The sequence below is a fragment of the Solenopsis invicta genome, chromosome 2 (genome assembly GCF_016802725.1).
Source record: "Solenopsis invicta isolate M01_SB chromosome 2, UNIL_Sinv_3.0, whole genome shotgun sequence".
Classification (NCBI taxonomy): domain Eukaryota; kingdom Metazoa; phylum Arthropoda; class Insecta; order Hymenoptera; family Formicidae; genus Solenopsis; species Solenopsis invicta.
In genome coordinates this window covers 6,106,772-6,134,376 of record NC_052665.1, presented here as the reverse complement: position 1 = coordinate 6,134,376, position 27,605 = coordinate 6,106,772, and the positions used below count along the sequence as shown (strand labels likewise).

At 36.9% G+C, this 27,605-nt stretch overlaps 2 protein-coding genes across 10 annotated transcripts; one reads left to right on the top strand and one right to left on the bottom strand.

Moving 5' to 3' along the window:
* Positions 1–221: 221 nt before the first annotated feature.
* LOC105200833 lies at positions 222–6,127 on the bottom strand. Of its 3 annotated transcripts, none has more exons than XM_011168590.3 (5): positions 5,885–6,127; positions 4,760–4,984; positions 4,586–4,604; positions 3,808–3,912; positions 222–2,949 (listed from the first exon to the last, which is right to left on the bottom strand). In XM_011168590.3, the coding sequence occupies exons 2-5, from the start codon at positions 4,952–4,954 to the stop codon at positions 2,903–2,905; spliced, it is 366 nt and encodes a 121-aa protein (XP_011166892.1). In that variant the 5' UTR covers positions 4,955–4,984; positions 5,885–6,127; the 3' UTR covers positions 222–2,902. The 3 variants fall into 3 exon arrangements, with proteins under 3 accessions (XP_011166892.1, XP_011166893.1, XP_025985951.1); XM_011168591.3 differs by having other exon boundaries at positions 4,760–4,978; positions 5,885–6,013; XM_026130166.2 differs by having other exon boundaries at positions 636–4,496.
* LOC105200834 (dmX-like protein 2) lies at positions 2,691–27,086 on the top strand. Of its 7 annotated transcripts, none has more exons than XM_039445744.1 (32): positions 9,309–9,710; positions 10,194–10,391; positions 10,485–10,638; positions 10,795–10,884; positions 11,420–11,632; positions 11,711–11,840; positions 12,155–12,352; positions 12,481–12,659; positions 12,785–13,015; positions 13,101–13,254; positions 13,341–17,959; positions 18,042–18,356; positions 18,466–18,564; positions 18,631–18,825; positions 18,896–19,129; positions 19,245–19,382; positions 19,500–19,732; positions 19,809–19,990; positions 20,077–20,446; positions 20,528–20,761; positions 20,859–21,111; positions 21,194–21,398; positions 21,473–21,740; positions 21,886–22,059; positions 22,130–22,228; positions 23,590–23,676; positions 24,768–24,828; positions 24,925–25,133; positions 25,230–25,374; positions 25,659–25,876; positions 25,975–26,058; positions 26,132–27,086. In XM_039445744.1, the coding sequence occupies exons 1-32, from the start codon at positions 9,624–9,626 to the stop codon at positions 26,246–26,248; spliced, it is 10,173 nt and encodes a 3,390-aa protein (XP_039301678.1). In that variant the 5' UTR covers positions 9,309–9,623; the 3' UTR covers positions 26,249–27,086. The 7 variants fall into 7 exon arrangements, with proteins under 7 accessions (XP_039301681.1, XP_039301678.1, XP_039301680.1 ...); XM_011168592.3 differs by having other exon boundaries at positions 9,310–9,710; positions 12,803–13,015; XM_039445746.1 differs by lacking the exon at positions 10,795–10,884.
* Positions 27,087–27,605: the final 519 nt, after the last annotated feature.

The window sequence follows — 27,605 nt, the reverse complement described above, 5'->3', positions numbered from 1 at the left end:
TTTTCACTTATTGATACATTAAATTCAATGTACACTAAATTTAATGTGATACTTAAAAATAACTTAAATTTCATAACATTTTTAACAGTGTGAATAAGTTTTTATAGAACAGTTTTTATAGAGCAAAGTTGTCGGTATAATGCGATTGATGAATTGAATTAAAAAGTTCATCAATGTATACAGTATAAAAACAGACAGATCGCTGTTTCTTTTAACATAAATATTTATTGTGTATTTATATATACGTGACATCGTTTTCAGAATAATACTTTCACAAGTGCGTCTGTCGATGATACGTAGTGTCTGGTAGTATATATCTGTCAATGACCGCTAGCTCATGACTTCGCGGTTTATCGAAAATATGAAGATAACGATGCAATATTAATTATATGCAATATAATACATTTTCTTTATATAATATTCGAGTGTTCCGGTAACGCAAAATACAAAGTTTATCGCGATATGAAATTTTATATATCTGTATTTATATAACGCATATATATATGTACATATATCACGACAATTCACACACATTTGATTGTCACTCGTCTCTGATATACATAATAGTACACTGTGTTGATCCCTCTATAACTCTATACATCTAAATAGGCAACGTGAAGTACTTCTTTGCGTAGTTTTTTTTTCTTTGTTCCGGGAATATGCGAATTAGAATTCAGTTCAGCAAATCATCAGGGACAATCTGCTAAATGTGTGTTTATGTAGTGTACGTGTGCGCGCGCGCATATGTATGTGTGTGTGTGTGTGTGCAAGAAAATAAACATATTGGACCCCCGCAACCTCCTAGCATGCCCCTTGCACACTATGATCGGAATTAAAATATGCACATATAGACGAACGATTAAGAGCGAAAAGGCGACGCTTTTAAATGGGGGGGAAAAAGCACCCGCTCTTGTTAGCTTTTGCCAGTGAAAATATGTAGGCGGCATATGCTCTGCAACGTCGATTCGTGGCCAAAACGAGGACCGCGTGGATATATTGATTTTCCAACACCTTTCTGATGTTCCGCCAATGTTTCAACGTTAAAATATAGTCGTCGCCGTAGTACGCGATAGTGACACGTTACACAGGGGTAAATTGGCAAATGATTTCTATCGTGCCTTTCTTTTCGCATAGAGTAAGCCTCGGAATACTCTAAAAAAGGAACAAATATCGAGGACGTTTGCCTAGACATTTTGTCGAATCAATTGTTTGTGAAATCAGATTTTTCACCAGAATAAACAGACCTCGAGTAATATTTACCAAGAGAAATTCAATTTTGAATTTCTGTACCGAGTGTGAAGTTATTGTACATCGCGTTTTCTTCGAAAATACCCTGTGTAACGATGTAAATGTACAATTATGTCTAACGGCTTACACAATGTTGATTGACACAGGTACATTCATTATAAGTACAGTTAACACGCAGCGCTTTGAGAACGTAGTCGATTAGTTATTGAAATTTATCTTTGCAACCAATTAATTTTTTTATTACTTAACGAGAACCGCGCACGAGTATTTCTTTTTTTCCACAGCCTCAAGAGATTTTGCAAAAATTCAGAAAGTGTAAAATAAATTTGATAATACTACCCACACACATCTACATTTCTGATAATGATATACATGTGTTGACAGTTCCATACCAACGGTATTGATCCAATTCTCCTGTGCCTAACAAGCAATAGCGTTACGGTTGCTTATCTACAACGAAATCCTCTTTGATAATTTTCAAACCAAAACTAATATTGACATCACGAAGCACAGTACGTTTGACTAATTCTCTTGGTTCACATTCTATGACACATAAACACACTGTAAAATGTACAGTTTGATACAAATTTTTCTATCATAGTTATATTCACATGCATTATTGCTATGCTTGATAATGCTTTCAAACTTGAACAGATATAACCAGTTATATTTCTGGATTAATTGAAAATTGTGTACATCTTGTGTATCTTTTCAAATATAATATATTCTAAATCAATAAGTTAAAATATCTCACTGGATATAATCTTTTTACAAAATTTAAAATATCAGATATATCAAATTTTATTTATCTCATAAGCCCCGACGGCGTTCATCATATCTCTCTCTAGCTTTTTTACATTTTGTCATTTATAAATTTCAATATTCAATCTTTCAACTTTGTATAATAAAAAATTAGCTTAAACATACTGTCATTTTGTTAACTCTGCAGAAACAAAAAAAAAATATAAAAAAATAATCATTAAAATCAAAACGTGTTTTATTTAATTTTGTATAAATTTGTTATACACATTTGTTAGATCAAAGCAAGTTTAATATTGCGAAGATTGCGAGAAGAACTGTCACGCAGCGTTACTGCCAGGGTACTCGTTCGAGCAACTTATAAAATCGGAAGGCATGAAAATGACATTTATCTCGAACAAAATAAGAAACCGACTATTGCCATATCCTTCGTCAAATTGCTCTACAACGCGATGCAGCTTGCTTCAAAATTACGTACTCGAGCCACTTCCAATTACAGCTATAGTTTACCTCTTCCATTGAACACTAATGTAGCTTCCGTCACACTCGGCTGCACAGCAGCCACGGCAGATTAAACTTTCGCCTTTCTTCACGAGACATTAGAAAGATTAATCAGGGCGTATGTCGACAACGACGATTTGCACACCGTACGGTAGTCTTCATGTTTACACGCGATTAATACCTTCCCTAACGACGTGTACTACTCCAGACCGAGATTTAGAAAGCCGCGCCGATTTTCCGATTACAGATATGCGATGTCTTCAGTTGGCTCGCACAAGAGACACGATAGTCAAGATATGAATTGACAATGGAAAAAAACTTAATCCTATTTTTGTTTCTTTGCTTGTGGCAAGCTTGCACGACGGAACGGAAAATCCGAGGAGTCATCGAACGGTTAAGGTCTTGTGAAGCGATACCGATACGGAGTCCAGGTGAACAGTTCTAAGGGAAAAGAATACAGATCCATTGTGTATTCATCGTTTACTTGCCACATCTTCTAAATATTGTACTTTAAGCATGCAAGTGGTACCAGCGCGGACAATGTATCACTATCTCGTCGTTTTCGCGTCGCTTAGGATGCAAAATTAGCATGCACTCTGAAAACGCCCAGCTCGCTTGCGCTCGACAACAAAGAACTCCTCCTTAATTAACTTCCGCTCTTTATCCCCTGCAGTCTGCAGTCTGTTTCGACGCAAGCTGCCGTTTCCAGTTGCGCTTACTACTCGATGATGAAGCATGCCAGATTGCTACGGATCTGCTAACTGATGTGTAAAGATGTTTAGGTGGAAAAAGTTTAAATGCGGTATCATCTAATGGATTTGCACGTGACGGTCGGAAGATCTTGCGAGGTAAGCGCGTGTTGCGACAAAACATCTTTGATCAGAATATTTGATGATGAGTGCTGTAAACATTTACATTGAAGGATCGAAACGAATAATTGGATGATTTATCGAATGACTGTAGTACCGAACGATTCGACAGCAATCGGTCATTGTTTCGTTCGAGTGATTATAGTTTAATTAATGGAACCAACAAACAAGAACATTGTTCTTATTCGCTGATTAGCAAAGGGATTAAAATGATTTTCTTTTTTTTTGTTTACAGAAATCGGCTCGATATTCGAATTGATCTGTGTGATCGACTCGTTCTTCATCTATCTGTAAGTGATATATGGAAGTATATATGTTTGCAGTCTGATCGATGGTGATGCGATGTGACGATGATACGCGCGATATAAAACTACTTGTTTGTAAAGGAAGCTGGTAATGGCGTCACTACATGAATCGCACTACGATTTACCATGGTTACTGAAGCACGGGCAAAGTGCATTCAGAATACGATTGCAGAATCCACGCGCTCGATTGTTCCAGCCAGCTATGGTATCGCCACCTTTCAATCTACTACCTGTACACACACACGAATAGCCAGCGTGTTATAAATATCAATCTGGAAAGATAATTATAATTGCGCGACGTTCTACTTTGTAAGTAGCTCTATGGGGTGTCCCACCCAACTTGATCATCTGAAATATCTTTGTTGCTATTGATGGCACGGAAAAATGTATAAGAAAAAAAATGTGAAAAAAAAACAAGTTAATAATGTGTTTTTAATAAAAAAAAGTTAAATAATTAGCTTATATAAAACCTTACTCACTTATATAATCTTTTCTATACAATAATTTTTTGTTTATATTTTTGCGTATCATTGTAACAACAAAGATATTAGACGAACATAAGCATACTTCTACTTGCCGATTAAAATTTTTGACTGTCGAATAAATTATGCTTATTTAATTATTATATCTGTTGACCTATATATTGACCAATAAATTTCTTCAATTATCTCTATCTAGCAATCTAGCCATCTACACGTATCGAACTATATGCCTCTTCTCGCATACTTTTTACCTACTTTTTCTTTTATTATCTCTCCAGAATGTAAAATATTTACCGTTTTATTTATATCCACCTTCTTTTCCTTCGTTATAGCTGACGCGATTCAATTGAGAATTTTTTAATCTCGTAAATTAGAACATTTGAGACGTAAGAATCAGAACGTAATATCGTTGTGCACTTACCTTCACCCGTGACAGCTCCCTGAAACAAAAAGGAAATATTGCATTACCCCATATTTACGGTGATATCTATAAATAGATGGCTTTATTAATTATTAATATATCTCTCGTTGAACTTTGTTTACCATAATGAAAGTTTCTTTTTTCAAATAATAAATCGCGGATTCATTTATGTACCTCCGACTGAATCTTTCTTTTCGAAGCCTCCGTAGCGGCGGTCTCTATCACTTCGCTGATGAATTTCGTAGTTTCCCTCATGAGCTCCTCGTCTTCCTTGAAGGCCTCCTTTCTTTGCTCCAACGTTCCTGTCATCAAGTTCTTCTCGTGTTCGTCCATATTGATATTGGAGCGGAACGAGGACATCGTGGTCATAGTATCATCGATAATTTCCGTGTCCTACTCCTTCGCAATTAGAATTATTCTTGGTCAAACGAGAAAATCTTATGCGAATTAGGTGCAAAATTTTCTTAAATTATATATCACAAACATTTAGTTTATCTTGGCAAATTCAATATATAAGGAGTATCTAACATATATAATAATTAAAATAAGTTAATAAGAGATAAAAATATCCAAACGATGTGATAACGGATAGTCAATAACTTTAGATTGCTTTATCTCTTCCTCTCTTCTTCTCTTTCTTCTTTTCTCTCTGTGATCATCGGGTTGATATTAATTCACTAACAAGATTATCGCGCTCGACTCTCTTTTTTTTGTGTTTTCGAATCATTCGCGCATACTTGTACCGGTCAACGATCGAAAACAAGGGTTGAAATCGATATAACTTTGATGCTTCAGACCTCGATATTACAGGCACATGACAGTGATCGGATAAATTCAAATCCATTCGGAACGAAAATATGCATCGATTATAATTCTTTAAGGCGTTACGAATCATTATGCAATCATTTTCTTCATTATTAATATTTTCTAATTTATCTTTTTAAATTATTAATTTATTAGTATTACACAAGTGCATGATGTTATAAAAATGAGTGCTGTAATTAGGAGTAATAAATTACTATCGCTACAGATAAAACTTTGCTTCTACAACTTGTGTTGCAAAGGCTGATAAAGATACAACTATAGTATGTAAAATTATGCTTCTAAATATAAAGCACATTTGATGAAATGTATAGAACATACTGTGCTATACGTATCTCTGGGTGTAGATAACAATGCTTTTTACGTTTAAAAAATGCATATGTATAGTACGTTCTATCTACGTGCATGTAAACTCTTGATACATCTATCCACTTTATTATTTACATTTCGCATAATCGTATATCAGTTAGAACTCACCGAAGTTACACCGGTTTCGGTTCCAGCATCCAGTCGGCATTCGAGATGGTCGTCGAGACGAACGGTATCATTGCTGAATTTCCAATTAACGCAATATGTACGACGGAGACACCGACGTAAATACGACGGCGGATGACGGATGTGCCACAGGTGGTGTGTGTTGTTTCACCGCGCACGCACACCGACACCGTATATTATGCAGCATACACTGGTCCCTACGTACACGCGCGTGTATCCCGGGGATGCCGATGACGTGGTCACTGGTCACGGCCCAAGGCCGGCCCAAGGCGAGTCGACAGTCGAGGTCGGCCGCGTTTATTTAATCACTGATAAAGGCCTGGACCTGGCACCGAGAGCTATGCTGAGCCGAACAGCCGGTCGCTCCGATGGAATCCAAGGGATTCGTCGACGCTTTACAGACATGGACCTGGACTCCCTTGGCGGGATGGAAATATGGGGATGGTATTCCTCAGTATATGCGACGCCGAGCAGGGCGTAAAGAAACGGGTGGTAACGAGTAAACCCTCATCTTCTCTCTCTCTCTCTCTCTCTCTCTCTCTCTCTCTCTCTCTCTCTCTCTCTCTCGCTCTCTCTCTCGTCGCGTCTTCGACGGGCTCTGCGCTCCGTCAGGTAATGATCGACGCGGACCAGACGAAGCTCTCTTACCCGACTGGATATCACCCCACGGCCAGACCCTGAAACGGAGCATGCGTCAGGGGCCAGGCAGCTATTAGGTTTTTATATCTTCGCTACTATACCTCTCTTATCTGCGCGAATGTATACACATGCGCGTGCATACGGCGGCATTTACTGCCCTTACCTCGCATGTACGCTAACTCCGTCAATCGACTGCAAGATTAAATTTGACTTCGTAATATGAATCGTCGCGTAAACACAGATGCGCTGGATTATTATTATTTGTAAGATCCCGAAGAAAAGATGGATTAGAAATGACTAGGGGACGATTAGAAATGTATTTTGCAAAAAATAGAGTTTATAAACTACAGATTTTTTTTGCTTGTCCGTCTGTACGGAAATATAAGTACGTAAATACGTATTCGCATAAAAAAAAAGATTTATTGCAGTACACGTGTAATGAGAAATTTTAAAAGATGACTCGATTCTTCTAATTTTTACTTTGTGTGATATATTACTCGTGTCATAATGACATATTTTTATTTTTAAATAATGCAAAGTTTTTAAAATGCAGTATTTAATATGTATTTAATATTTCAAAATTCTGTTCTTTTGAATTGATAAAAATGCTCGTGTTTAGAGTTGCACGTTATGTAATATTGAAATACGAATGACATACTCGTTGATTCTGTATCTGCTGAAATAATGAAGTATTCTGCCACTTCATAACATAATTTTATTATCACTTGTATTTTTTTTTTACTATTGAACTGTAATATTTTAACAAAATTAAAGTACACAAATGTCAGTACAAACCCGTATATATTAAGCCTGTACATCGCCTTATAATACGAGCGGTAAAAGTATTTTTCACGCATTCCACTCGATTACATCATTAGAAACAGTGTCAGGGTATGTTTCATAATTGATGTCAACTGGTCGCAATTAATGACACGCACGTAACCGAGTGTCAGTTCCTCGTGAGATAAGCAATCGCGTCGCCGTTTCACGCCGATTCTTAATGCAGAATGATTTTCTTTTCCTTTTTCCTTGCTTGAATCACAATTCCAGACCTAATTTGACTTCTCTTCTTTAAAATCTTTCCTATTGTAATTTGAGAAAAAGAGAGAGAGAGAGAAAGAGAAGCATCCGTTCCGATGCGCTTCGATTGCGCTTTAGTGGAAAGACGGTTCGAAAAGATACCGCTAAATATAGTATAGTGGTTAATAACAAAGGATCGATGTGATCGCACGGTGAATAATTTTTTTCCCCGAAGAAGCTCACCGCTCGATTATAGATAATGGGCGTTTTTCTTCTTTTGCCGTAAACGACATCGTGTACGTGAGCGGCACGTACGATGTGCCACGTTACACGTGTTGTTCACCTGCCTCGTTCAAAACGAGTCTTGTCGACAAGCGACTACAATGTAACGTCTACAAAAGACCACTTTTTTCTTCCACTGTTAATTTCTCAGCTAATTATTTTTGCTGCAAAAGTCGTTACTACAATTTGATGTTACTGTGGCTTACATAAACTTAAAAGAAATAAAGTAGTAACCCTGGTAACAATTTTTCTCATAATTTTTACACTAATTGGAACATTTTTTCGAAATACTCAGAAAGTTCTATATCGTCTCTTAAAATTTTTCATATATATGTGAATTCTGAAACATTCTAAGATTTTTCATAATTTCTAAAAAAAATACTTAGAACTTTTTTTAGATTTTACATAACATTTTGTCAGAAATTATAAAACAAAAAAATATATAAAAAATCTTAAGATATTTCATAATTAACATATATGAGAAATTCTGTGAAAAGATGTAAACTTTCTGAGTATTTCTTAAAAGGTCTAATTCATATAAAAAAAAGTGGAGAAAATTATAAAATTATACAAAAATTCTGAGAGAAATTTTCACCAGGAAGCTGCAAAATACAATTGCAATTTAAATTTTGAACTCGATTACACACATGCACGTTGCAATTAATATTTAAATTATAAAACGCATTCCGGAGTCTCAGATGTTCACTCATTATTGTTACTAACAAAAGTCTCGAATTAGCAATATTTCACTCGGAAGAAGAAGAATGAGTCTAAAAATTTATTCTTTTCAAGTCAAAAAAGATGCAACGATCCACAAAAATTGATAGTACGGATAGAATAATTTTTTTATAAATCCATACACGAAAAACCAATTTGATCAGACATAACAAAATTATATTTTAGCAAACTAGTTGACGTTAAATGACATTTTAACAGCATCTCAGTGATGTTGGAAACGTCATTAAGACATTATTAAAATGTCATCTTATTTTCTGGGACAGAAATTTTATGGCAAGCAATTCTGTCGAGAAATTAAATTAATCATTAATTAACGGGAATTTCATTAAAATGCAACCTTCAACTTTCGCATTAAATAGCTATATAAAAATAGAAATTAGGGATGAATCAATTATCATTTATATTTTCGAGATATTATGAATTTATAATAAGCATAATTTTTTGAAAATGATAATCTGAGCGTTGATTTATGCTTCCAACTTCGTCCGTCTCCAAGAACCATGATTACAGATCGTAATTATATTATAGTCTATATCATCCCCATCTGTCTTTCGCTGAAACGACGTGGGAGTCTTAAGTCTTAAGTCGTCAGCGCCTGCCGACATATCGATATGCGAATTCGCAATACGCGCGCGCGGCTGTCGGCGCGATCGTTCGTCCGTTCGTGCGTGCGGAGCGGAGCGGAGCGGAAGCCGCCTTCGGCGCTCGAGTGTCGACCAGTCAGCTATTCGCACAGCCGCCGAGGGGACACGGCGGACGGACGGCGATGTCGCTCGTGTGGACGTCGATTTAAAGATGGCCGCCTCGCGGCCGCCCGATCATCGTGTCGCGTCGATCTGAAGCGCGTGACGCGTCTTTTCGGACTTTCGGGCGGATCGCGGAGCCCCAGCCTGACCGAGGCCGGATCGTGCGACACCCGGGGCGTCGACGTCGACGTGCCATCCCGGACACACAGCTTCGCGGACGGAACCGCGGCGGATCGCGCCGCCGGACGATGATCTAACGTTTCGCGTGTGTGTGTGTGTGTGACGCGTGCGATACCATGAATTGTCATCAGATACTCAGCGGCGCCTGCAATGCGGGCGATCGCTGCTACGCGGTCGGTTCCGTCGAGGGAATATCTTTCACCGTAAGTGTCGTGACGAGATCCCTCTCCAGCAATGATAGCGTGCCGACACGGCGCGTCCTTGGCGATCGGCCAACCTCGCGGCCGATGTCGTCAGCGGAATTTCGTACGCGATCGCAAAAGTCGATACGCACTCTCGCATTATGGAAGTCAGCTGATCAAATGACACTTTGATTAGGCGTGCGAGCGTGGGACGTACACGTCCCATGAATACACGATTTTCTTTAACGAACGATGAAAATTATGTACTTTTTATCTTTCTGAACAATACATCTTATTTTTTATGCGATAAAATATTGATCTTTTTCGCAAATGTTTTGCAATTAGCTGTTAAAAAAACTGTATTAAAAATGAGATAGTAAAGCGATAGTTTATCGCATTGAGAGAGATAGAGTCAAGATATGATAAATTAATACGATAAGGTTTAAAAGTGGAACGTAGATTTGAAAAGTATTTAATAAATTATGATTTGTATATTCCATTTAGGCGTACGCAGCTGGCTGTAATATTGTAATTTTGGCTAATAATTTCGAACGAGTTCAAATAATTCCTGGAGCTGTACACAATTACATCAGAATCAGCTGTCTGGATTGTAGTACGGATACAGGAAAAATAGCTGCAGCTTATGAAAATCAAGTCTGCATTTTTGAGCCAACACCGCTTATACACAGCACCTGTTCACATGTTTGTATCAATACTTTTCCATTTTCCATTTTTTTTTTTTGTGTTAACGCATTTAAAGATTTTTACTAAAACTTTTCTAAATATTTTTTATAGCAACTAGAATACAGATGGGTTCAAACAGGAAGTCTTCAAACAGAATCAAATATTACTTCTTTATCATGGAATTTAGAAGGAACAAGATTGTTAACAGGTGGCGAATTGTTACAATTATGGCATCAAAATATTATGCCATTTCAAGAAGAGCATAGTAAGTTGACTCTTATAGATTTTTTTTCTGATAAAACTACTTTTTTTAATGGATTTTGTGCAATAATGAGAAATTATCTCCAAGTTGTACTAAAGTATATATTGATATTCTATGATAAAATATTAGAATTATCATATTTCTCATTATTTGATACAGCAACATTACCTACAAAGCCGAAAACGTTACAAATAGAAGAAACCACCACTGGAAACAATCATAATGTTACAGCAAATACTTCTCAGGATCGTGAGTTCATTCTTTTCGAGAATGAACGTATAGCATTAATGTTATTTGCATGTTAACATATCACAGCTTTGTTAACGCACTGCATGTGTAATTATGAGAAACAATTATTTACATATTTTATCAGTAAGAATGAGGATTAGAGAATTGAACAAATGCATCTGAATGACCTTAACAAAATTATTTCTTTAATTGATGCTATTGCAAATAAAATTTTGATTCTATTGTACGTATAATGGTTGCAAACAAATATTGATATTTTTAATATATTTTAAAGACAGTTTTTTAATCGTTAGGCTTGCCACTTAATCTATACATCGCTATTGCACAGTATGAGTATATGCATTAGTATAAATTATATTAGACTTAATTGCAAGATGTAATTTTATACGCGAATGATTAAACATAAATTAAAATGTTACTTTTTATAATTGCTATTAATATGCAGCTTCTTTTATTTGAGTTTCAGATATGTGCATTTTATTGTGCCCAACAATAATTTTATTACATTATTAAAATACAAATTTATTTTTAACAGCTGGTACGGTAACATTCTCAATTGGAGGAGAAGCTGAGAGTCCTGGGCCTACAGACACATCTATTGCAAATGATCCAGGTGGTTGGAATTGTGTATGGAAGTGTCGTACAGCCACACCAGTTCATCTTATGAGTTTTAGTCCTGATGGCACTCTGTTTGCAACAACAGGAATGAATGATAGATTGGTCAAAATATGGTTCGAAAATAAACAATGTATGTATTTTTATTGAATTATTGAGTTAATTTTTCTGTATCTATGAACAATTACTATGGACTTTTCCTTGTTTCCAGTGTTTCCAGCAAGAAGCATAGATCATACAAGTTTTTGTGTGGGTAGTGACAATTTTAGTTTTGTTTATGTTGCTCATCCACGTGCTGTAACGCACCTTTCTTGGCGCAAAACAAGTAAATACATGCCAAAGTAAGTAAATCGTCAATGGAATCAAGTAATAACAGATTTGTAAACAACATAACAAAACACTACTTTATCCTTTCCACTACACTAATATCATTCCATCCTACATATATAGAGTTGAAATGTGTAACCTTATCATAAATTAATATTTATACAAATAAAATAACCATAATGATTATATATACCATTTATACTATTGTGAAATAACTCTTTGTATAAACAGCTATTTCAAACAAAGATTACCACGTACATATATTAAATAATATAAAAAGTAAACAATATTTACTTTTTATAATACGTTTTCTTTTGTCACAAATTAGAGGCTCTGTATCCAATATGTTGGTCACATCGTGTCGCGATAATATTTGTCGAGTATGGGCAGAAACGATACCGCCTGAGATCGAAGGTTTAGCTAATATGAGTCAGTTTGAAGGCTCTGACAGGCATGGTCATCATGGCAAGCATCGTCATCATAATATGCACAAACATCGGTTTATGCAACGACTCAAACATATGAAGTATGAAGAACATAATATTTCTTGCTATTTTTAAATATTAAAAAAATTTCGTTTTGCAATAAATTGAAACAATGTGTATGAAATTTTGATGAAATAAGGTGATGGTACATACAATTTTCTGTTTATAGAACATGTTTTCATATTCGGCGGCACGCTAAACAACAACATCAAGCTGGTCATACAGCACCGACTTTACCTACGCTTCCATCTACATATTCTGTACACGATTTTCATAATAATTACCAAACTTCTGGTCATTACCCTGGAATGCATTTCCACTTGGCAGCAAGTATCAACGCAGAAACTGGTATAGTATTAAGGTTTATTTTGCAATATACAAAGGAGACAGATTTTATTTTTATTACGTATTTTTTACGTTAGTATTATATTTTTTTGAATATTACTGAAATATTGGTAATCATCAGTGGATAGTATACGTTCATGTTATAGATATACCGCTAGTGCCAAGCCTAATCACTGGAGACCCCGATAGAGAACCGAATTTTATCTTACACTGGCTAAATAACAAAGAAATGCACTTCACTATGCAAGCTGAAAACATATTGCAAGAGTTAACTCGTAAAGTAGTAGAGAAAGAGGAAGGTTTGCAACATCAAGATGCTGAACATGTGGAACATGATTCTGAGGATGAATGTACACCAAGTATGCATTTGATTTACTTGATTGCATATATTTTTGAAATTTTTTGAAAAAGAGATACAGATACTAATCATAATGTTCTTTTTAGAAAAAGGAGTTCGACTACAAACAGCTCAGAAACCAGTTGTCGGTGGCCGGTCAATGAGCCAAGAAGAACACAGTAGTGATGAACATCATACTGCACATACTACCTCATCTCATCACAGTTTAGCACACAGTGTGCACTCTCATCCCAGTTTGAGGTAAATTTTTAAAATCTCTTTGTTATTTATATTAGCACCTTGTATAATATTCCATTTTATTAAAAATATATATATATATGTTACAGCAATACGACCTCCATTAATTCTATAGCAACAGATGCAACATCTACGATGAACCACGCACCAGATTCATTGGACACAAAGATAGAAACGTTGCTACGTGACTGGCATCACAATCCAGATTTGTTGTTCTCGATACATCCAATAGATGGGAGTTTTTTGATATGGCACATTGAATGGTTGGACGAATATCATCCTGGATCTTTTCGACAGGCACAAATTTCATTTTCCACTCGTATTCCGAATGCATTTCCACTTGGCGACGCGTCAACAATGAGTCATAATGTATCAATGTATTCTCACAATACTGGTGGACCTTTATTGAATATTCGTGAAGTTGCAAAATCTTCGACAAAAAGCGACCCCAGTGAAGTCGCTACTCCCTTACCCAGTCTTATAGAGCAAGATGAAGAACAGTCTACCTTAACCTCGAAAGCAGGTCAGGAATTACTGAAAAATATAGAAAATACAAACGATCAAAATCAAACGAAAACGGAAACTAACGCATTGGAAAGTACTAAAAATGGGCAAGATGCTGATCTGTTGGCCCATCCTAGTCCGATCGTTTCTATGGTATCGAAGCACTCGAATGGTACTATGAATTTATGGCAGTTAACGTTTGCGGATAAAACAAAATTTTCACAAGTATTGAGTATAGGACATGCATGTAGAGCTTCCGGACATCGCTTCCGTGTAAACGATATTACTTGCCATCCCGTCCTACCTCTACTTGTGACAACTTCCCATCACAATATACCCGAATTTTCTGGTACTCAATCAACGGAATCAAACGAAAATCTCAGTAGCAAACACGATTCTTGTAAAGATAAGGACATCATGTCGCCAACTGGATTTTGCAGCGAATTGATATTGTGGCGGGTAGATGCCGTGGGGCCTCTATCTAAGAGCGGTGGAGTTTCCGAATTGGCACGCATCAATTCGCCTGAAATATCGGCGTTTAGTAATGTAGCTTGGATCCCGACATTATTGCCAAGCACGACATTGGGCAATTTATCCAATTCTCCCAGTGCTTGCTTTGTAGCTAGCGATGGACAGTGCTTACGGGTTTATCAAGCTGTTATTGATGCTAGAACATTATTAGCAGAAGTATCGATTAGCGAGAGAAGAAGCAGAATGATGGATTCTATGGCCAGTCTCTCAACGGATATGTCATCGGATGATGGCGTCAGGCACTCTATTCATGATAGGATAAAAATAGTATCTCAACAATCAACAGCGAGACCAGGATGCGTTATACAGCTCGACGCTATTGCCGATGCCACTCATGATTGGCAGAATACACAGTTCCTTCACGTCTTTCAAGAGCAATTAATTACGGGTGAGAGAAGCGATGAGAAACAACCCGGTATCGACACATCAGCCAATGATTTGGGGCTCATGGAATCTACGTTGGATGCTATGGTGGACTTGCAACAATCGACAATCTTTGAAGAGCCATTCTACATAGTAGTTCTTGAACGTACGCAGCATGGCACTACCGTGCACATGTGGCGATTGGTAATAGCATCGCAACCGGAAACTACTGGTTTGTCAGGCTCGATGATGTATGTACCAGATTCTCATTTGGTTCAGGACGAGGACGAGGAGGGGACACCTGGTAGATTAAGCCATGTGGAAGGCAGACGATCACGCAGAGCCAGTCAAACTGGTGGTCGTCGCGAGAGTCAAGCTGACCTAGACTCGACGTTCCTACCTCGTCGTCATCAAAATAGTCACGTTCTTATCACCACCACAAAAGTCTGCACGCAAGAATTGCCGTTACCCGACGGTGTAGAGGTGATTCACGCTGCTCCCGCCGCAGGGCATTTGAGTAGTTCCTCGATATATCCCGCCTGCTTCGCGCCATATATCATCGTGACGGCCTGCAGCGACAGCACTGTACGTTTTTGGAAATGCAAAGTGACGAAGAAGCCAGATGACAAGCTGGATTACGAATGGTGTGAGTGGGAGATGATCAGGAAAGATCAAGAGTCTACTATTGATATCACCGGTCAGCCATTAAATATAAGCGCGGCTTACAGTGGACGCATTGCTTGCGCTTATAAGTATGGAAAATCGTTTACGCGTCCAACGAAGAACGATCCAGATTCACGCTACGTGAATCTTTGCGTCGCTATATATGAATGCGAAAGCACAGGTGGTAGTGAATGGATCTTGGAAGATACGATCCATCTGAAAAATATTCATCTGCCGCGTATACCGGTAGATCAACATCTGGATCTTAGTTATTTGTACGACAGTAGATTTTTGCAGAAAAAGCAACGACTCACTCAGGTTTTGCAAACTCTCAGTCACGAGGATATAAGGTCTTCGAGAAACGGAGAGAATGGTGATTCTACGAAAGCTGGTCTGCTGGCGGTTCCGTCGTTTAGTACCCTGCAATCTTTGCGGAAATCGATCATAGAGAACGGTAACACGTGTCCACTCACACAGAAACATTTAGTGCAACTTGATTGGGTATCTAAAGAGGATGGTTCGCATATTCTAACTGTAGGCGTTGGTTCCAAGATTATGCTGTTTACTCCGGTATGCTCGGATCTGGCGCAAGCTAACATGAAAGCAATGAAAGAATCCCAGAGCAATAATAGACCAATACTGAGAAAGACCTCGTCGTTGGCTCAGCCGCAATTCGTGGACGAGATTCGATGGATGAAATTGCGCAAGATTGAACTAACGACGGCGGATGGTTTACCACCACTACCCATGCAAATATCCTGGGTGCGGGACGGTATTCTGGTCGTCGGCATGGATTCCGAGATGCACGTGTACTCACAGTGGAAGCCGAATCCGAAGAACGATTGCTTCCACTCAAATCTACAGCATCAGGAGTCCGATGAGTTCCAAGCGAGTCGAAACTTGCGCGATGAGGATCTACGTACGTTAGCGCACGAGACTTCCCAGAGACGACTGGCAAACGTGTCTTCCATGCCACATTTGTCGCGTGTTAGCAGTATCAATTTGACAATGCTGGATGCCAAAAAGAAGCGCGGTATACAGAACGAAAACTTGAGTTTCGACTATATGCCGGATTACGGGTTGTTCGAAGCATCGAGAATAGCCTGCCCTGTTTTACCGCAGTATCATCCTAAGCAATTGATGGAACTATTAAATTCGGGTAAAATCAGGTGGGTCAAAGCTATACTGGCGCATCTCGTTCGGTGTATAGGTAGTTCCTGCTCTTTGCGGGCCGATGATGAGAGTCTAGTGAAGCAGCGCGGTTGGTCGCGATCGAGAACAATGTCGGTAAGTTACATGGGTACAACATCACCGCTGGAACCGAGAGGTTCTACCACACAGATACCGGAAGAATTGACGCTGGATTACGCAGAGATTACATCCATCTCCCCACTTCCGTTGTGGACATTGTTGATGGCCGACAAAGAGACGAATCTACCGCATCAACAGAGTGAAGATAAGCACGATTACAATGAGCTATTTGACAACAACTTGGACGAAGGAGAATCATTGGACGATATGTTGGATGAGGATTATGAACGTTCACGGCAGAAGGATAGACGATCCTCGGTGCCGGAAAGACAAGGGATATCCCACTTTGGTCCTAGACAAGGCAGACTGTTATCGCGTCTCTTAACTCACACTCATCTTCCGGGACTCTCCAGTCTGGATCAAATGCATCTGCTCGCTCTGGCAGATACTGTATCGACTTGTAATGTTGATTTCGCAGAAAGATTCGCGATTGATGCAGCGAAGAATGCAATAGCTAAGGAGAACCTAACTGGTATTCCGGATGGTGAAACTGTGTCCACTGATTCGCTAGACGATTGCGGCCTCAGATTCCTCTTGGCAATGAAACATTACAATTATCTAATACGTTGCTTACCATTGGCGCAAAGAGCGCAATTCCAAAAACAGGGTGTTGCGTCGAATAATCTTGTGTGGGCGTTTCATTCTGAATCCGAGGAGGAATTACTGGGATTAATTCCGTCTTATGCCAAAGGTCAGCCAAAGTGGTCTGTGCTGAAGGAACTTGGCGTAGGTTGGTGGATTAGAAGCAACACGGTGCTGAAGAAATGTGTGGAAAAAATAGCGAAGGCCGCTTTCCAGGATAAACAAGACCCTCTAGATGCGGCTGTCTATTACTTAGCAATGAAAAAGAAGAATCTGGTATGGGGTTTGTTTAGAAATAAACGGGACGAACGGATGACCACCTTCTTCTCGAATAATTTTGCCGAAAATCGATGGAGGAAAGCGGCTCTAAAGAATGCTTTTGCTTTGCTTGGAAAGCAACGGTTTGAACACGCGGCCGCGTTCTTTTTACTTGCCGGAGCGCTAAAAGATGCTATTGACGTGTGCTTAAATAAACTGAATGACATCCAACTCGCAATGGTGATAGCTAGACTTTATGAAAATGATACAACGTCTCCTAATCTGAGAAGATTATTGTATGAAGAAATCCTAGGCTGCGATAAAGACGGGCAAAATCAAGATATGAGCAGAGTGCATCCTGATCCTTTCTTGCGCAGCATGGCTCTGTGGATCTTGAAGGATCATTCTGGCTCTCTCAACACTTTGCTTTTGACCAACGTCGGTCACATGCATCCGCAATATAACGATGAATCTGATAAACCAGAAGGAACAACAGGTAAATAATATCGAGTTTATACATTATGTACATGAATTAACTCTTAGAATAATTAGATTTTATCCTTTAACTTTTATTTCAGCGAATCCAAACGTTTTCAACTTCTACGTTTATCTTCGTACGCATCCGTTATTAATCAGACAATATATCGCATCCACCGCGCAAGACAAAAAGAAAGGACACTCCGTAGTAATTTCGGGATTCAGTTATGGCACAGAAACAAAGAGTCAACCAGATAAACAGTTATTGTTAGAAGATAGCATTACACCATTGGAGAGACAACTATATTTCACAACGGCACACGCACATTTTAAAGCTGGCTGTCCGGCTCTTGCTCTTGAAGTTTTATCTAAATTGCCTAGTAAAGTTATGGAAACAAATGGCGAAGATTCTCCAAGTAAATAATATATTATTTATATATTTTAATAAATATATACATATTTATACATTATTTGACAATCTATGATTTCTAAATTGAAAATATTGCAATCTTTGTGTTTTAATAGGCTTACTGAACAGTCCAAGTAAGATCAGAGCTCAAGATTCTCAAATAGATACTGGTATTCTTGATTGGGGAAGTGAGTCAAAAGCAATAAATAATAAAGGTATGTAGATTTATTATTATTGTAAGAATATATAGAGTTAAATATAATTGTTATAATTATTTTTAGAAACAGCAACTACTGTAGATTGGAGTACATCATCATTTGATTGGTCTCAAAATAGCAAGCGCGTGGAAGAAGATAAATTAGAATTAAATTGGGACGATGAGACAGCTGAAGGTGAGGACGCCGATAGTCCTCCCATGAGTATGAAATTTGACAAAAAAGAGCAGGATAATGTGTATAAATCAGAAAATGATGACAGTAAGTTTCTTCTTTTTCGTAAAATTAATTTTTACACGATTTTACATTTAATAAAAATAACTAATTTTAGAAGACGTCATAAAATCAGCTGGACAATTGGATATTATGGCGCAACAGCTAAAATTTGTAGCTTGCTTGAAAATCTTAATGGAAGAACTGTCTACGTTAGCGACAGGTTTTGAAGTGGATGGAGGTCAGCTACGATATCAACTGTATGTATGGTTGGAACGAGAAGTAGATGCATTGAGGCAACTTTGTAGCTACAGTACTAACGCAGACGGAGACATGAACAACGTAGCAGAATGTAAATTTTTTTTAGTTTGCATACATATAGATATCATGAATAACAATAATAATTTCTCAAATAATATAGATCAGTAAAAAAAGTGGTGTGATGCTAATAAAAGAATAATTTTTAGATGAAGGCGTTATGGTTGACGATGTACCGCCATATAAACCCGGCGAACAGCCAACGTTACATCAAATACTCGTGGCAGAGAAGTTAGATTTTGAAGCTAAAGTACAAAGAGCTGCAAAAAGGAAGAAATGGCTGAAAGGTTGATTGCATTAATTTTATCTCAATCGTTTAAGCATTTTAATTTTAGTAATGATTGTATTTAACATACTTTTTGCGAATTTAAGACTGCACAAAAACAGTATCTTGTGACTTTCAGCTAACGAGACATTGTTGAGGACATTATTATCGTACTGTTCATTACACGGTGCATCAGGCGGTGGTTTAGCATCAGTAAGAATGGAATTGGTACTCTTGCTGCAGGAATTGCAACAAGAAAAGACTCAACAACAGTTGCTTAGTCCTCTTCCTTTTCCCACTACATTACCTCTATTGAGTGCCAGCGTCGCTTGTAACAAAACTGTCGTTGCCGATCCAGTTCGACATCTGCAAGTGCGTCACAATTTTTACTAATTTTCTTTTGCTCTTTTTATATCGATATACAATAGCGTATCATTGCTTTTTGTAGTCTCTTGCACATGATATGCTGCAGACCTTAGTAGAGCTACGCAATCCACCGATGCCTAACAGAAATACGCATTATTGTGAAGTATTCATCATGAGAGATTTAGCGGTGGCACTTAGCGCCTGTATTTATCAGTCACTTTGCGATTCGGACACATTCGTTATGAAACATCATCAGCCGGATAGGTAAGTTACACGTTTATATTATAATTAAGTTAATTAAATATTAGGATATTCCTGATCAGATATCATACGTATTGACCATCTTTCAGTTTCCCGGCAGTCGCCGAAGTAGAATCATTTTCGGGTGGTCATTTGGTCGCCTCAAACAGATATCATCGACGGTATTCGACGGATGACGGTGTATGCATAACTACTTCACCTTCTAAGTGGCCTGGCGTAACAAATTTGCGTGCGCTGTTAGCTCGGGAGAAAGACGAGGACACTCCGAAATTGAATATTTTACTTTGTGAGGCTTTTGTGGCGACATATATGAGTCTCTTCATCTATGCCCTGTCAAGTTGCGACAGTCACATTTTATACAGGCTAGTGGGACAACATTTTGATAACAATACCTGGTCCTCTCTCTTCGGCGGGGGAGTTAAGAAGCTACTGCGCGTAGCAAGCACCACTAATAACCAGGTACAATTGGTTCTTAATTAGGCCTTCCCGTTTTATATTTTGCGAACGTTACTTTTTTATCTTTGTATTTTTTTTTGTCAGGGCGGTAATACAAATAGTGTCGAGCGCACGGATAGTGTGACGAGTGAAATCCAAAGTACTGCCAGTGGTATGTGGAACACTATGACATCGTTGACTAAACAACGTGTCAAGCTGAATATGAAACTATTAGGACAATTTACGGGTCAACAGCCAAATATGAAGGAAGATAAACCAACGTATAGAGAACAGTTTGTTTCGCCGCAAATGAGCATGATCTCCTATTTCCTTATGAAGGTATAGAGATATTGAAAATAAATATCGAGACAATCTAAATTTCTGTATTGTCTCTATCTCTTTTATTGTTATGATTAATTATACGATCCTTTTCCAGCCACGCATAGAGACTGAATATGCAGATGAAATTGATTATGATTCTTCTGATTCTGCGGTGTCTGACTTAGATTCGACAGACGATGAAGAAGATGTATTCGATACGGGTTCAAAACCAAAGAGTAAACCAAAGGATAATACAGAGCATAGTAATTCCAATTCGTATAGTTGGAGCGTAATGAGATTAGCAATAGTTAAAATACTGCAGCAACAGTTACAAGATTTTCTGACTATCGCCGGCATAGAAATGCAAGGTATGAAACGTGATATCTTGGAAATAAAATATCATGTATAAATATAAGAATAAGTAGTATTAACGTACCGTCGTTATTGTAGAATTACCTGTAAGTAGCCCGCTAATCCACGGTACACTGGGTATTGTTGCACAATGGCAAGAATCTTTGCGCGAAGAATTAGAACTTAAAGGTCCACCCCCAGCGAATTATATACCTGGCTGTGCGCCGGATCCTTCTCCCACACCTGGAAAACCGGCTATTCATAAATATCGATCGTTATTAGAAAAAGGAAATACACCCTTTAAGTGAGCAAATTTTGTTTAGTTGAAAATTAAAAACAGAAAAGAGAAAATAAAAAAAAATATTTTTATTGTTTCAGCACGCGATTGGCATCCGCAGCGCCTACCAATCGTCTATGGTGTTATTTAGTTAGGCAGGAATCGGTTCAGGATATTTTCATTCGTGCAGTATTTGGAAAACGAAGATCTCTGTCAACGATACTTGAAACTAGTCAGTCAGTTGTTGACGGCGTACATCGTGGAACTGGAGAAGATAAGGGTAGTGATAGTGGCACTACAAGTTTGCCAGAACCAGTCAGGATCATCCATAAAGAACAAGATAGCATCAGTGCCTTCTGTCTTAATCAGGTATCTTATTTTAATTTCTTTTCCAGTCATGCTTTCTCTAAAAAAAACCTTTAAGTAGAGTTTAGATTATCTCGAAAATATTTTATCTTAATGTTTCGTCTTTGTAACATAGTAGTAATATTCTGTAATTGATGATCGTGTATAGGTAAACCCAGGTTTAATGGCCCTTGCTACTCCTCGGGAAGTGCAAGAGATGAACATATCTCTGCTCCTCGAACTTCCGTCATGGTTGGAAGATGAGTGCGAATTTGATATTATCAATTTAACTAAACAACCTGACCCAGAACCTATACCGCCGACAAGTTTCTTAGTTATACAGGTGCGGTTTAATGATACTTTTTCATCAGTACAATAATAAATTACATATTTTACATACATATTATTTACAGACAGCAGCAGATCGTCCTTTGTTGGCGCAGAGTCCTCAACAAAACAGTCCTCAACCCCACTCAGGTATAGCCAGTCAGAGTGGACGTGGCGCGAGCGTGGTAAGTTTCGAATTATATTATCATTTATAAATAACATCAAAAGTCATTATTACATATCATAAATTAAGAGATCTTGAAAATTAATGAAATGTTTTGATAGAAAACATTGAAAACTATAATATAATCTCAAATATACTTAAACTAATTAAAAATAAAAAAGCTAGTTTATAAATATAATTTTATAAGTAATTAAAATCTTGTAAATATAATTCAAATTAATTTATGTAAAGATTTTATTTTTTTTTTTATTTATTTCTTATCTATATATTTGTGCTACACTTACCCTTGAATGCTCAGTTTATTTTAAAACTAATAAAGATAAAATAAATTTCACTTTCCCTCATTGTTATGTTGCATTTATTTATTTATTATTATATCTCAGAGAATTTATTTTTGTTTTGAGTGTAACTGTAAATCTCACTATGTATTGTTTTAATATGCATATGTGTGCGTGAGTGTAAAAGATGTGCAATTAATTATTACTATGCAAGAGATTGTATATCTAATGAAATTAACATAAAACAGCTTGACTTATAACTAGGGAGTATTTGCAGTATTTTCGAGACTAATAAATTAGATTTCTAAGTTGCTTACAAGTATTGCGATAAGAGTTTTCTGGCAAATAACAGGTTTTAAGGAATTTTAATCAGCTTTTATTCGCAAAGATTTATGTCGACTTAAATAGGAAATGTGTGTTGTCTATTCAGGATACTCTAAAAATCATTATATGTGTACTAAGTTCCTGCATATACATTGTATATTGTTTGACATCACTCCATCTAAAGTGTGCCTTTTGTAATAATATCTTTGTTTTGTCTCTTTGATACAAAGGTAATATCATTAGACAATACTTATGCATTGATAGTCAAAATAATGCGAGTTTAGAAGCAGTATGCACTAAAAATAAAAAGAAGTATGATTCTAAAGAAACCATTCATTGCATGATATATATATTAAGATCAAAAAGTGTGCACTGTCTCACATATCAGGATATGGCTAGATTCAAGGCTTGCTCATTTTACGTGATTAATAATGAAAATAAATTTATTATATTTTTATCTGTCTAAAACTAAGTTATAACGTTTATTATATGATAATTATTTATCTCGTCCAATCAAAGTTATAAGTTAACAGTAACGTTTGTCGATTAAATTCTAAAAAGTATGACAATTCTTTATACGCCACTTTTCTTGAATATATGAAAACAAAAGGCATTGCGAGACAAGCCTTGCAAGCCGTGAATGTGGTATACTCGGTTAGGGTAGCACAAGTGGTGACGGAGACAATGTTGCTTGTTCAATGCTTGCCTAACATCTAACTTGGTCTACGTCACTGAACTGGCGGCTCATTCGCTCGCTCAGATGAAGGGGATGCCTGCTTTTCCTGGCTCCCACGACCTGCGTTTCTGTCAATTTGTTGCCGATAGGAGCAAACACTTGTTAAAGCCGGTGAGATTTACATCTAACAGACCCTAGTCTATCCTAGTGCAAATTCCATGTTTAACTTTTTTGGGTAACAAGCAGGTATCTGATTTGTAATATGTTAAAGCAATAAGTATATAGTTTGTAATTTTATTGTGAAAATTCGAGATTATCTGAAAAAAATGAGAATCTCTGAGATTATTGAACATTTTCTAGTTCATGTATATTGCAAGTCAGATATATCTTGAATTTCCAAAGGATTATACAGTTCAACCATAAGATTTGTTTTTAGAAATATTTAGCCATTATTATTTTATCTAAGAGTTCAACATGCACAGTGCATTGGTTCGTATTTTTCTTTGCTTACATTATATCAGCATAATAATAATGTGATATAACAAAGGTTTTGTAAAAAAGACTTTAGCATATACTCGATTGGCAGATATGATGTTTTATCTGCTCTTAGAATTTTATAGACGTTATTTATAGTTCATAGAAGAAACTCAGTTTCTTGTCACAAATATTATATGGAATATATTAAATGTGATTGGAACATGATTGGAATGTGGATCTAATGCATGTACTATCTAAACTCTTCGATTTATTGTACATTTAATTTTTTTCACGGATAATGTATCCAATTTTAAATATCACGCTTTTCATATCGTTTTATTGAGTACGAGGATCATAAGGGCTTGGATGCATAGAAGTCCATTATATTATGTTATACAATATGAACTCACATTTATGTACATGTCTACATGTTAATTTAACATCTACAGTACATTAACCTGTAGAGATAAATATTAGAACAGCTAATTCCGCAAGCTAATAGGCCGAAAAGCAGTTTCAGCCGAATACTAGTTGCAAATTGTCTTAACTGGAAACTCGCTGCAACTCGTTTGAAACGCATGCTACGTGTTCATTATGTGCAACTCCATTAAATCTACTTTGCGTTAACGTAACACCCAGACTGCCGTTATACCTTGATATTGCTAAATGTATTTATGAAGTTATGTTTAATTCTGCTGGAATATTACATATATAAATGTACATATTTTTATTTTGAATCTTTTCACTTTCACAAATTCAATCAATTGTATTTTATCTTCTGACAGATCCTGAAGCATAAAATTGACGGAATTAGGAGAATCTCTTCCCATCCACTTTTACCATTATGTGAGTATATTTGTTATTTTAATTTTTCACATTCACGCCGAAATAATGGAAGATATTTCAAATAATTAATATTATGTTCTTACATGGGAACACCAGACTTAACCGGATCGCAGGATGGTTCTGTATCATTATGGGAATGGGGACATCAAACGGCCGTCGCTACTCCGAGAGCACCTGGCACTTTCGCCAAAGTAACTCGCGTACGATTTTCTCAGCACGGTAACAAATTTGGCGTGGCAGATTCCGATGGTCATTTGAGTCTGTTTCAAGTTGCGTGCCGGGAAGGAACAGCTCGACCGTTCTTTGTAAGAATCTCATAATTTATTTTGAAAAACTTTGGAAGTATTATTCAGTAGGTCCATTGATAACGTTCACCGTTGATAATGTCAAATTTGTTTCAGACTTACCAATGTCACAGCAAAGTGACCTCGGACTTCGTCTTCCTCGGCGCATGCAGTCTTGTAGCCACCGCGGGTCACGGCTCGGAAGGACGGAACGTAGCATTATGGGACACGTTACTTCCACAAAATAAATCTCTTGTACAAGGTACGAATAATCGTGTATATCATATACTAATACGACTTTAAAGATTCTTGCACAATGCGAGAGAATAGCGATAAGAATAGCGATAGAAATAGTATGGAAATGTTCAACCAATCGGAAAAATGTCAGTGAGTAGCAATTAGAAGCTGCGAAATCTATATCTGTTGTTATTTTTTATCGTTATTCTTATTGCAATTTACTCGCATTGTGCAAAAACCTTAATTTACTAACAAATAATAGTCTTTTTATATCCTTCCCGTAATCATGGTACGATTGTGTTTTGTTAGGCTTCATGTGTCACGATCAGGGAGCCAGTGCGTTGATCTTAGCGCCGCAACACCAGTTACTGATCAGCGGCGGTAAGAAAGGTGACATTAATATATTCGACGTGCGACAACGGCAACAAAGGCAGAGATTCCAAGCGCACGAGTCAGCTATCAAATGTCTAGCGCTCGATCCGCACGAGGAATTTTTCGTTAGTGGGGCAGGTGATGGTGATATTAAGGTAAAATAAGTTATTGCCTCTTTAAATTACGATTTCTCAATCAAATGCCTTGCACTCTTCCATTTTCGAATAATAATGAGCGAACATTTTGCTTGTAGATATGGGGTTTGACCGTCCATTCTCTCCTCTACTCGTTTCCTAGTGAACATCCACGGTCTAGTTTCTTCAAAAATATAGGACAGGTATTGTAACGCATTTCGATTACCGATTTGTTTAAATGCAAAACGGAAATATAACGTTGTCATTTGTCGTCAGGGCGTTACCCAGTTACACGTGGATTCTGCGGGTCGATTGTTTTCGTGTGGAGCAGATGGTTCAATGAAAGTCCGTCAACTGCCAGAACGCGATTGTGTAATACAAACGCTTTATTAGGATTAAAAAGAAGAAACAAAAAAGTTGATGAAAACGAAGTGAATACCGTGTAAGTATATTATGTGAAAGAGCCGATATTTATTGATTATATACATATACATAAATATGAAAGACGAATCGTTAAAGAAATTCACGCAATTAATTGATTGCTGTTGTACGATATATCCACTACTTTTACATACAAACCGTGCAGATGATATGGTATTTCTTTGCATGGCTAGTGTGTTGTGACAAGCTAATAATATATCGGGTGTTACCTTTATAAAAATATATATATATAAATATATATGAATATATCGTTTCATCGAGAGCTACTTTATTACATAATAAAGTAGTCAATTCCGCACGAATATTGTTGTTGTTGTCCAAAACTGAAGCTCTTATAGTATAAACATAGTAAAACTTGTAATCTTAGATAGCGTGTCCAAGTGTTTTTCCCCGCTCTAAGGAAAAAAAAAAAAAAAAAAAGAAACGAAAACAGCGAACACAAATAAATAATTAGCGCCGATGAGGTTGCGAAAACGGCACTGTATTTTCCCTAAAGTGGATTTCGTACGGAACAGCGTATAATAATGATCATTCCTTTCTCACATGAAAGTAATATTAAACGATTCGATAAATGATATGTAATAATCCTCACGTACCTTCATATTTTAATATGTAATATATGTATTTATAAAAATCAGTTGATGAATTCTACTATTTAGCGGCGGATAATTTAAAGACGATTTAGCCGATTTCATAGCGGTTATTGACCATAGTGAAATGAGACGGTTCTTTTTGTGTTAATGAGAAACTACGGTTTCTATGTATTATTTGTTGAAATAGAGAGTGTGCGCAATGTATAAGTTATTGTTCTGTAATATAGTTCGATAAATTAGTTCGAACGAATCCTCATGTATTCAAGATACTCCACTTTGATGCTTTTTCGTCATCGCTACTAATACTATACGATATATTCGTAAGGTATGTAAAACACGGCGGGCAATTTTGGATAATGAGTAAAATACAGAGCTTGAAATCTGTGTTGCCTTCTAATAAACTCTTTCTCTTTATCTCGAAGTGTGTAATATAGTTACCTAATGAGAGAGGCAAGTGCAATACCGTGTAATATTGTACTCATCTTATCGCGTATGTATACAGAATTATTTAAAATATATGTTATTCGTGATAAACAAATGATAGAATAATAGTTTCGAGAATAACTTTTTCTTCAAATTATTTAAATCTATTTTATCAGCTTTACAAATATTTCACAGATGTCTAGATAAATGTATTTTCCTCATATCCAGTTTTGTAAATATCACGTGAATTGTGATTAAGAAAAGCATCGTTCAACGCGAACTTATTTGAAGAT

Coding starts and splice junctions, on each gene's coding strand:
- LOC105200833 (XM_011168590.3), bottom strand. CDS start 4,954: ATGACCACGATGTCCTCGTTCCGCTCCAATATCAATATGGACGAACAC. Junction 2,950..3,807: donor CCCGTGCTTCAGTAACCATG/GTAAATCGTAGT, acceptor CTTTTCCCTTAG/AACTGTTCACCTGGACTCCG.
- LOC105200834 (XM_039445744.1), top strand. CDS start 9,624: ATGAATTGTCATCAGATACTCAGCGGCGCCTGCAATGCGGGCGATCGC. Junction 23,677..24,767: donor GCAAACACTTGTTAAAGCCG/GTGAGATTTACA, acceptor ATCTTCTGACAG/ATCCTGAAGCATAAAATTGA. Junction 25,375..25,658: donor AAATAAATCTCTTGTACAAG/GTACGAATAATC, acceptor GTGTTTTGTTAG/GCTTCATGTGTCACGATCAG.